The sequence below is a fragment of the Salvelinus fontinalis genome, unplaced genomic scaffold, assembly GCF_029448725.1.
Source record: "Salvelinus fontinalis isolate EN_2023a unplaced genomic scaffold, ASM2944872v1 scaffold_1264, whole genome shotgun sequence".
NCBI classification, from domain to species: domain Eukaryota; kingdom Metazoa; phylum Chordata; class Actinopteri; order Salmoniformes; family Salmonidae; genus Salvelinus; species Salvelinus fontinalis.
Window position 1 is genome coordinate 3,302 of NW_026601473.1, and position 12,008 is coordinate 15,309.

Below are 12,008 nucleotides of genomic sequence, written 5' to 3' on the forward strand. Positions count from 1 at the left end.
CTAGTGCTGTTGGAATTCACCTAGCTTCTACATAGGGGAGAAACTCTGAGAAATTCTATATGTGATGCCGTCTTATCAGGTGAAAGACAGCACAGTATGTAAGAATAGCTGGAAACAGAAGTGCTCTTCAAATAGAATTTATTGCTCAGCGCATTCAGGCATGATCAAATCACATTATCAACCATTCTCATTATCATCCCTATGCACATTATCATCCATTGGTCAGAAGTAAATATATATAGCAAAATACAGCTTTTGGTTTGTTATATTCAATATTACAGTACGTCTCTCTTGCAGGAGTTCATTAATTGTGCCTCATAATCAGGGGCGCAACTTTGATTTTAGAAGTGGGGGGGATGTTATTATTATTGTAAATAAAATAAAAATATCCAGTCGGATAAACACTCCAAACAGCCTACCCGACCACTCGGAGGCATCCACATGGTCCAAAAGCACACCTATGCCTCGTTTTGTAACACATTCCAATGATAAAACTGGGGGGGACATAAATACAAATTCAGAATGCGGGAGTGGGACATGTCCCCCCGTCCCCCCGTCCCCGTCCCCAGTGAAAGTTGCGGCCCTGGTCATAATTGACAGTCACGAATCATGATACTTTACATATTAAGCGTCAGTTAATATTTTAAGGGGGAGCAGTTCTCATATTGCTTTAAAGCCTTTCACTAACCATGCAGTTTTACAGAAAACCTCTACTGACCTCTAAATCGAGTCATTCAAAAAGAGGTTAAGTCTCAAGTTTTAGGTTTAGCTTGCTTCTCTGCGATTGGCTCAGCAGCTTGTCCGGTAAAGCAGTTCTCGTCTATTTAAAATGTATCTTGTTCTGTTATCTTCTCATCAACTGTCTGATCTTTCAAACCCACGGCTGATACATCCTGTTCTTTCACTGGTAATGTATTTGTAATAGATATCTCAACTTGTTCAGATTTTAACTCAGAGGCCTTGGTTTTCACACTCTCTGTCTTTGGGGTTCCATCTTTGGGATCTGTAACCTTCTCAGGCTCTTTGTCCATACTTTCCTCTTGTTTCTCCTGAGTTGTGTTGCTTTCTGGCACCTCCCTGTGGGAGTCATTGCTCTCTGCAAATGCAGGCATCTGTTTCTCTGGTGGTGTGATTGTCTTAGCTTTGTCACCACTGCCCGTCGTTTCACTCTCTTCCGTAGGGGTGGTCATTGATTCTGGGGTGAGGGTTGAGTATGGTTTAGGGATGGTCGTTGATTCTTGGGTGAGGGTTGAGTCTGGTTTAGGGATGGTCGATGATTCTGGGGTGAGGGTTGAGTCTGGTTTAGGGGTGGTCGTTGATTCTGGGGTAAGGGTTGAGTCTGGTTTAGGGGTGGTCGTTGATTCTGGGGTGAGGTTTGAGTATGGTTTAGGGGTGGTCGTTGATTCTGGGGTGAGGGTTGAGTCTGGTTTAGGGGATATTTCCTCTTTAGGGGTGATGGTTGAGTTTGGTTTTGGGGAAGTTTCAAATTTAGGGGTGACTGCTGGTTCTGGTTTTGGGGAAGTTTCTTCTTCAGTGGTGACTGCTAGTTCTGGTTTAGGGGATGTCTCCTCTTTAGGGGTGACAGTGGGGAATGATTTAGGGGATGTCTCTTCTTTAGGGGTTACGGTTGGCTCCTGTTGTGGAGATATTTCCTCTTTAGGGGTCACAGATTGGTCCGGTATTGGGGATGTCTCCTCTTTAGGAGAGACAGTTGGCTCTGGATGCGGGGTTGTTTCTTCTTTAGGGGTCACAGTGGGGTCTGGTTTAGGGGATGTCTCTTCTTTAGGGGTGACGGTTGGCTCTTGTTGTGGGGATGTCTCCTCTTTAGGGGTCACAGATTGGTCCGGTATTGGGGATGTCTCCTCTTTAGGAGAGACAGTTGGCTCTGGATGCGGGGTTGTTTCTTCTTTAGGGGTGACAGTGGGGAACGATTTAGGGGATGTCTCTTCTTTAGGGGTTACGGTTGGCTCCTGTTGTGGAGATATTTCCTCTTTAGGGGTCACAGATTGGTCCGGTATTGGGGATGTCTCCTCTTTAGGAGAGACAGTTGGCTCTGGATGCGGGGTTGTTTCTTCTTTAGGGGTCACAGTGGGGTCCGGTTTAGGGGTTGTTTCTTCTTTAGGGGTCACAGTGGGGTCCGGTTTAGGGGTTGTTTCTTCTTTAGGGGTCACAGTGGGGTCCGGTTTAGGGGTTGTTTCTTCTTTAGGGGTCACAGTGGGGTCCGGTTTAGGGGATGTCTCTTCTTTAGGGGTGACGGTTGGCTCGTGTTGTGGGGATGTCTCCTCTTTACTGGTAACTGCTGGATCTGGTTTAGGGGATGTTTCATCTTTAGCTGTGACTGCTGGTTCTGGTTTTGGGGAAGTTTCTACTTTAGTGGTGACTGCTAGTTCTGGTTTTGGGGAAGTTTCTACTTTTGGGATGACTACTGTTTTTGGTTTTGGGGAAGTTTCTACTTTAGGGGTGACTGCTTGTTCTGGTTTTGGGGAAGTTTCTTCTTTAGGGGTGGTGGTTATATCTGGTTTTGGGGAAGTTTCTACTTTAGCTGTGACTGCTATTTCTGGTTTTGGGGAAGTTTCTACTTTGGGGGTGACTGCTGGTTCTGGTTTTGGGGAAGTTTCTACTTTAGTGGTGACTGCTAGTTCTGGTTTTGGGGAAGTTTCTACTTTAGTGGTGACTGCTAGTTCTGGTTTTGGGGAAGTTTCTACTTTTGGAATGACTACTGTTTCTTGTTTTGGGGAAGTTTCTTCTTTAGGGGTGACTGCTTGTTCTGGTTTTGGGGAAGTTTCTACTTTACTGGTGACTGCTTGTTCTGGTTTTGGGGAAGTTTCTACTTTAGTGGTGACTGCTTGTCCTGGTTTTGGGGAAGTTTTTACTTTAGGGGTGACTACTGTTTCTAGTTTTGGGGAGGTTTCTACTTTAGGGGTGACTGCTTGTTCTGGTTTTGGGGAAGTTTCGTCTTTAGGGGTGGTGGTTATATCTGGTTTTGGGAAAGTTTCTATTTTAGGGGTGACTGCTGTTTCTGGTTTTGGGGAAGTTTCTACTTTAGTGGTGACTGCTGGTTCTGGTTTTGGGGAGGTTTCTACTTTAGTGGTGACTGCTAGTTCTGGTTTTGGGGAAGTTTCTACTTTTGGGATGACTACTGTTTCTGGTTTTGGGGGAGTTTCTACTTTAGGGGTGACTGCTTGTTCTGGTTTTGGGGAAGTTTCTTCTTTAGGGGTGGTGGTTATATCTGGTTTTGGGGAAGTTTCTACTTTAGGGGTGACTGCTGGTACTGGTTTTGGGGAAGTCTTCTCTTTAGGGGTGACAGTTCGGTCCGGTTTTAGGGCTGTTTCTTTTTTAGGGGTGACAGTGGGGTCTGGTTTAGGGGATGTCTCCTCTTTAGGGGTTACGGTTGGCTCCTGTTGTGGGGATGTCTCCTCTTTAGCGGTGACAGTTTGGTCCGGTTTTGTGGTTGTTTCTTCTTTAGGGGTGACTGCTGGTCCCTGTTTAGGGGATGTCTCTTCTTTAGGGGTGACAGTGGGGTCCGGTTTAGGGGATGTCTCCTCTTTAGGGGTTACGGTTGGCTCATGTTGTGGGGATGTCTCCTCTTTAGGGGCAACAGTGGGGTACGGTTTAGGGGATGTCTCTTCTTTAGGGGTGACAGTTTGGTCCGGTATTGGGGATGTCTCTTCTTTAGGGGTCACAGTGGGGTCCGGTTTAGGGGATGTCTCCTCTTTAGGGGTGACGGTTGGCTCCTGTTGTGGGGATGTCTCCTCTTTAGCGGTGACAGTTTGATCTGGTTTTGTGGTCGTTTCTTCTTTAGGGGTGATTGCTGGTCCCTGTTTAGGGGATTTCTCTTCTTTAGGGGTGACAGTGGGGTCCAGTTTAGGGGATGTCTCTTCTTTAGGGGTGACAGTGGGGTACGGTTTAGGGGATGTCTCTTCTTTAGGGGTGACAGATTGGTCCGGTATTGGGGATGTCTCCTCTTTAGGAGTGACAGTTGGCTCTGGATGCGGGGTTGTTTCTTCTTTAGGGGTCACAGTGGGGTCTGGTTTAGGGGATGTTTCTTCTTTAGGGGTCACAGTGGGGTCTGGTTTAGGGGATGTTTCTTCTTTCGGGGTCACAGTGGGGTCTGGTTTAGGGGATGTTTCTTCTTTCGGGGTCACAGTGGGGTCTGGTTTAGGGGATGTTTCTTCTTTAGGGGTCACAGTGGGGTCTGGTTTAGGGGATGTCTTAGATTCTTTCCCTTTTTCCTCACCCATTGAGACATCTTTTGTGACCTTTTCACTGCCATTATGTTCATTCTGCACAACACTTTTTACAATATCATCCTTGCTGCTCACTTCTGGCTCTGTCGGACCCACCTCCTTTTTAAGAGTCTTTTGCACAGGCTCTTCCTTACACTCACTTGTTGTGCTGATAATTCTGTCTGGCATTTTACCTCCTACTGTTTTCTCATCTTGTGTCATTTCTACACTAGAATCATCTGGTGACTTCACCTGCTCCACTGTCTCCTTGGTTGGACTGCTCTTCAGCTCTGCAGTGATATCAGGGGATTCCATGTCCTTCTCTGTGGGCTCAGGGAGATCCTCTTCTTGTGTTGTCACAGCACTCTCTGCCTCTTGAGGTTGGTCTGACTCTCTGTGCTCCTTCTCATCAGGTTTCTGCTCCAGTGTTGGGGCACTCTGATATAAATGTTTTCTCTCTTTGATGGGACTTTCTTTTGGGCTGTCTTGATGTTGCTCTGTTGGGGCACTCTCCTCTTTCAGATCTACCTCTTTTTTCTCTTTTAAAGGGCTTTCTTTTTTTCTCTCCTCTGACACCTTTTTGGGTTCTTTGGAGATGTCCTCTGTGGGGACCTGTGGTTCACCCTTTATTGAACTTCCTGTTTTGCTATCCTCTGACTCTGAAGTTTTGGGTTCTGTTGAGATGGGAATCTCTGTTTGGGATTCACCATGTTTTGGTTTGTCATCTTTTTCTAATGTCCCCTTTATCTCGCTGTCTAGCTTCTTTGTTGTGTCCAGTTTTTCCTTCTCTCCGTCACTGGTGGCCTCAGCTGAGTTGACTTCACTTTGTGTATTTTCACCTCTGTCAATGTCCTCTGTCTTTTTGATTGCATCTGGCTCACCCCCCTTTTCCTCCTCTCTTTCATCCTCTCCCTCCTCTCCATTTTCTCCCTCGCTATGGCTAACTCCATCTCCATTTACCTCGACCTCTGCTGATGTTACAATCTGCTGTCTCTTAGACTCTTCCTCCTGTTCACCCTCTTCCTCCGGGGCGTCCACTTCAACATCCACTTTACCTCTATCTTTCTCTTTCTGCTCATCCACCTCTCCCCCACTCCTCCTCTCAGCTTTGTCACTCTCTTCTCCCTGCTTCTGTCTCAACTCGTCTCCCTCTCCCCGGACCGTCTCCTCGGAGCCTGTCTCCTCGATCTCGGACATCTCCATGTCTCTGGTGGTCTCAGTGATGATCTCCTCAACAAACTTGTACTGGGGCTCAGACCTGCGTGTGGGCCCTCCCTGCCGGGCCAGGCAAGGCAGGGTGTAGACGGGGGACTGGCGGTAGATGCAGGGCATGGAGATGTGGGTGTCAGAGATGGTGTACAGGCGGGACTCCTCACCCTCCAGGAGTTTCCTATAGGGAGGCAGAGAGACGTGTTATTACTGCCATGACTATAATATGGATATGTCCCAATGTGTTAGCCTCGTAAATGCCAGACTGATCACCGCTGCACACATCCATGTCAGCTCGTGAGAACAGTGTGTGTGGATATGTCTGAATATCCATATCATGATTAAAGTGTCATTCTGTGTTGTGATGTCGTCTATGTTCATTTGATGTTAAATATGAAATCAAACTATTTCAATAAAATGTCTACTGTTTCATTTGTTCACCATTGACTGTGTTTTGTAGTAATCTCTCACCATCGCTATGACACTTTTGCACAGTTTTTCTCTAACACAGCACTAAGTTGAATCAGATGTGTTAGCGCTGGGCTAGAATAAAATGTGCACACCCTGGTTATCCTCAGAAATAGATCCAGGAACACACCATAAACTATATGGTATTTTCCTCAGTCAATGATTTTATATATGGGAGAGAGTTGATGTCTCTTACCTATAAGAGAGAATCTCCACATCCAAAGCCATTTTGACATTCAGCAGGTCCTGGTACTCTCTCAGGTAGCCAGACATGTCTAGTTTAGCATTGGTCAGCTCATTCTCCAGCTGCCTGATAGTGTCCTGGGCAGAAAAGCATACACAAGTCAATAATAGGGTCAATCAGCCACTTTGGTTGGTATGACAACAAGGAGAAATTTAGGGGGGGGGTATAGTGTTCTACTCCTATAGGCCTGTATGAGGAAATTATGTTCCAGTAATGAAATAGTTCACATGGGGCCTATATTTGTGGAATACACCTACAGCATAGCCCTGAATACAAATATGAATCGTAAAAATGTGTATGTTTACTTACAATTGTTAGAGGTACAAAATAAACCAAAGTCTACCTGGTAATGAATCATTTCCGCATAGTGACGCTCCTCCAGCTCTTGTAGTTGTTTTTCCAGGGCCTCTCTCATTCCTTTCCCACAGTCCAGTTCAATTGTTTTCCCCTGCAGGCGCCTTCTATTCTCCTGGATCTCCTGCTGGGTCGCCTTCAGCACCTCTCTGTTGCTCTCTGCCGCTTTGGTTAACTTTGCGAACTGGATACGGAAGCCCTCCTCGGCCTGCTGAAAGTCGGAGGTGGCGTGACCTTCTAACTGCACACGGATGTCCCGGAGAGCCGCAGTGATGTCAGGTTTGCCAAAGTCGTGCGCCTTGACCGTTACTTGAGCCTCTTGGATCTGGGCCACCATTTCTGATACCTCGTCCTCATGGTTCTTCTTCAGGAAGTGAATCTCGTCCACCAGAGACTGCGCTTTCTCGTCCAACTGAAGTTTGGCGAGGTATGCATCGTTGGCGTCCTTTTTCAGCACAAGGATGCCGTTCTCTGCATCTGAGCGGTCACGTGCCTCCTGCTCGTACTTGTCTCTCAAGGTGAGGAAATCTTCCTCCAGGTTCTGATGCTCTATCTCGATCTGACGCTTCTGAAGGGTGATGTCATGAACTAGATTCCTCAGGTCCATAAGCTCCGGCTCGTGCTCCTGGGCCAGAGACGCAGGGGACTGTGCCTTTAGTTTGATTTCCTCGATTTCCCTCTCAAACAATTCATTTTGCTGCTCCAAATGACGCACCTTCTCTATGAATCCGGCGAAACGGTCGTTCAGCCCATGGAGCAGTTCTTTCTCATTCATTTTCGTCAACACCCCGGTAAATGGGCCTGATAAATCGAAAAGGCTCTGCGATGATCTCGGAATGGATCCGAATTCGCTCTTCAGCATCGTCACATATCCTCTGTTCGTGTACGCAGTAGTCGACTCAAAGCCAACGGTCCTGGACGCAGAGGGGGATCCGGTCAGTTTAGGTTGATAGCAGCAATACTCAGCTTGAGCTGCCCTATGCGGAGAACCCGAATGATTGTCCATTCTGAGGCTCATATTGCCTCAGTAAACTCAGCCGTGTTGGTGTGCAGGCTAAGCAGCGCGGCTCCTACCTTTTATACTCCCTCTGTCTGCTCGCGCTGCAGAATGGAACTGTCCATAGTGCTGAAAATGTATAGAATCAGCTGTAGGCTTGACTGTCTGCCAACGCGTGCATCCTCACCTGTGTTCTCTCTCTCCATCTCTTTCTCTCCCTCATCGTTTTGTCTCAGACAGCATTGACGCATAGGAAATCATTTCACTTTGAAACGCCAGCAGTCTACAATGACACCTCAAAGTTACAAGTCATATGTCTTTAATACATTGTCAGGTGGTCAAACTATTGTTTTATCCAAAGGGCTATATCTTTCCTTAATTTTTTATATATTATAGAAAGGGGCCGCAGATTCTGGTTTGGCTGAATGTGCTTGCCTTGTAATATAACTGTATATTACTGTATATAAAAGACTGTAATGCAAGTGTAAAATAGTCATGTAAGAATGACCCTAAGCCTAGACATAACTGCTCCCATTTCTCAGTCAAGCAGCACTTCTAAAGGGCATTTCAAACACTTTTCAACCTCATATTCATCATCTCCAGCACCAAACCAGTGAAAATTAGGTTGAAAACGGGTGGAATTGCTCTTTAATCTTGCACCTTTTTACAAATGCCTACATGAGGAAAATGCATGGGTCTGCTTGGCTTAGCGGAGACAGGCTGGCTGAAAAGGGTTGGCCTGGATGTGTTCCAGTGATACAGCTTTCATTTACACCTCACAGTATACGGTAGGTTGCTCATAGAAATCAATGGTGTATTTCAGTGAATAATGTGAATAGGATATCAGAATATGATATTTACTCTTTTTAATCAGACGTGAAAACCTCTATAGAGAGAGATTAGTAAATAGAAAATGTGACTAAACAATGTCTCAGCAAACATATTTTTTATTGTAAAATAGTGTATCACCACTAAAACAAGCACTACATTAACTCCGTGTCACTTGATAGATGTTTGTTAGAAAAGGATACACAGTGATTCACATATTTTAACTTCTAACGCCTCACAAACCCGGATCCGGGATCCCCCCCATCACAAAAGCTGACTAGCATAGCCTAGCCTAAAGTTACAGGGATATCATAAAATAAAATGTTCATGAAATCACAAGTCCAAGACACCAAATGAAAGATACAGATCTCGTGATTCAAGCCATCATCTCTGATTTTTAAAATGTTTTACAGGGAAGACACAATATGTAAATCTATTAGTTAACCACGTTAGCAAAAGACAACAATTTTCTTACTCCACCATTTTCTTACTGCATCAGTAGCTATTACAAATTCGACCAAATAAAGATATAAATAGCCACTAACCAAGAAACAAACCTCATCAGATGACAGTCTGATAACATATTTATTGTATAGCATAGGTTTTGTTAGAAAAGTGTGCATATTTCAGGTATAAATCATAGTTTACAATTGCAGCCCCCATCACAACTATCACTAAAATGACTAGAATAACTACAGAGACCATCGTGTATTAGCTAATTACTCATCATAAAACATTTCTTAAAAATACACAGCGTACAGCAATTGAAAGACACAGATTTTGTGAATCAAGACAATATTTCAGATTTTCTAAGTGTTTTACAGCGAAAACACAATATAGCGTTATCTTAGCTTACTACAATAGTCAGACACACAGTAGCATTGATTCAAGCCAAAAATAGCAATAACGTTATAAACCACCAAACGCTATTAATTTTTTCACTAACCTTCTCAGAATTCTTCAGATGACAGTCCTGTAACATCATATTACACAATGCATATAGTTTGTTCGAAAATGTGCATATTTAGCCGCACAATTCGTGGTTACACAACGTGTTTAGTGGGCAAAAAATCAAGCAATCTGTCCGGCGCCATTTTGGAAAGGCACCTAATCTTATCGAAAACTATTCATAAACTTGACAAAAAAAATACAGGTTGGACAGCAATTGAAAGACAAATTAGTTCTTAATGCAATCGCTGAATTACATTTTTAAAATTAAACTTACTGCGCAATACTGGGTACAATACAGGGTGCGATAGCGCAACGCTACACGGAAAATAATGCATTTTACTTTTTCAACAGAACAACGTTTTATCAGTATAAATAGTACTTACTATTAGCTGAACTCCCATCAGAATCTTGGGAAAGGTGTCCGTTGGCCAAAAGAATCGTTGCTGGGTTGGAGAATGTTTCCTTTGACGTTGCAATTAGCAGTACAGAATGGCATTCGAGAGAGAGATACCCAAGTTCCTACAGCGCCATGGAAATAAATACCTGAAAATCGCAATATACTGACATAAACTGGTATAATTCGGTTCAAAATAACAAGATTATGATGTCTTTAAAGCCTATAGCGAATAAAAACAGAGCCGGATACATCTAGGAGCTAAAACCAGAGGTTCTAAAAAGACATGCCAAGACCCTTTCTGCGTCAGCGCGAAGTCCCAAAAGGCCGGACACCTCGGTTCCAACCAATTTATAGACTTTCTGAACCGTGTAGAAACTGCATTTCAACTCTCCCTATTCGCTAACAGCCAGGGGAAGGCGTATGCAGTGCATCTCAACCAATAGAAGACAGGCAAAGTTAAAGACAGGTCTCAGAGCAGATGATAAAATTTGCCATTCTCATACAGACATAGGAAAAGTGCTCTAAGTCGAGTTCTGTTTCACTTACAGACATAATTCAAACGGTTTTAGAAACTAGAGAGTGTTTTCTATCCAATATTATTAATAATATGCATGTTGTACGAGCAAGAATTGAGTACGAGGCAGTTTAATTTGGAGACCAATTTGTGCTATGTCGAAATGGCACCCCCTAGTGGCAAGAAGTTTCAACACATTTCACATTCAACATTTTTATAATTTCAGGGTATTGTAATATGTAACCCCTAACTGCCCCCACCCCACCCCCTATGCAAAAAATGTGTTGAGAAAGTGCTTTCAGATCAGGTGAAAGTTACTCAGTAGATACACTGACTGTACACAACTTCCTAATATTGCGTTGCACTCAAGTTGAAAGCGTTCCACAGGGATGCTGGCACATGTTGATTCCAATGCTTTCCACAGTTGTGTCATGCATGCCATGGAAGAACTGGGCCATTTTTAGCTTCCAGGAATTGTGTACAGATCCTTGCGACATGGGGCTGTGAATTATCATGCTGAAACACTCTGTTCACACCGTTGACATGAGCAAACCACTCGCCCACACAATGCCATACATGCTGTCTGCTGTCTGCCCGGTACGGTTGAAACCGGGATATATCCGTGAAGAGCACACTTCTCCAGCGTGCCAGTGGCCATCAAAGGTGAGCATTCGGCCCACTGAAGTCGGTTACGTTGCCAAACTGCAGTCAGGTCAAGACCCTGGTGCGGACGACGAGCACGCAGATGAGCTTCCCTGAGACTGTTTTTGACAGTTTGTGCAAAAATGCTTTGGTTGTGCAAACCCATAGTTTCATCAGCTGTCCGGGTGGCTGGTCTCAGACGATCCCGCAGGTGAAGAAACCGGATGTGGAGGTCCTGGGCTGGCGTGGTTACACGTGGTCTGCGGTTGTGAGGCCGATTGGACGTACTGCCAAATTCTCTAAACGATGTTGGAGGCGGCTTATGTTAGATAAATGAACATTCAATTATCTGGCAACAGCTCTGGTGGACATTCCTGCAGTCAGCATGCCAATTGCACGCTCCCCAAAAACTTGAGACATCTGTGGCATTGTGATGTGTGAGCTCAACTGTGAATGGTCCTGGAGCACCAAAAAAAACATGTTAAGGGAAGCCAGTTTGCATTTGGTTTCACTCCAATCATATCACATTGAGAGCAATACATCATTTTCCAAAACCCCTTGAATAGTTGCTTTTCTGTTGTGTTGTTGTAGCTAGCTAGCTACAATTGACCCTTTACTAAATTAGCCATGGATGGAGATAGGGAGTTGGACTTGTGGTTTTACTCAATTCCAGTACTAGCCAATGATTATAATAGCGATTCTGATCTATCCAAAAATGCATACATTGTTGTGCCCCGGGCCAGAGGACGGAAGTTTAATATGTAGCTAGATGTAGAAGACAAATGTTAACTATCACAGTTAGGCTAGTGAGCAAGCATTGTAGCCAGGTGGCCATGGACAACCAAAACTAAAAGTGAATACTGTATGACAGAGTCATAAACCGTTTTGTCAACATGACAAAGGATGGCATTGACGTTTCTCTACAAGTAGGTTGAGTCAACATGTTTTTTCAACTTGCACGAACGCATGTACACACACATAAAAATAAATCAGAACCTACAGTCTCACTCGTGCCATAATCACTTCCCTTTCTGTCAACCAATGGGCATAAATCCAGGGGAGTATGTCAACTCACCCCTTGTGTCTCACTTGATATTTTGGAGCAAAAGTCTTCCAAAGACCTCCCACCTCTCCACCAGCATGTAACCTGGAGAGCCGTCATCGCATCCCTCTTCTCC

General features: G+C 44.6%; 1 protein-coding gene across 1 annotated transcript; it reads right to left on the minus strand.

Annotated features, from left to right (window-relative positions):
* Positions 1-246: 246 nt before the first annotated feature.
* On the minus strand, positions 247-7,690 carry LOC129848892 (neurofilament heavy polypeptide-like). Its single transcript, XM_055915993.1, has 3 exons — positions 6,491-7,690; positions 6,100-6,224; positions 247-5,616 (listed from the first exon to the last, which is right to left on the minus strand). Exons 1-3 carry the CDS (start codon positions 7,517-7,519, stop codon positions 825-827), a joined length of 5,946 nt encoding a protein of 1,981 aa, XP_055771968.1. The 5' UTR covers positions 7,520-7,690; the 3' UTR covers positions 247-824.
* Positions 7,691-12,008: the final 4,318 nt, after the last annotated feature.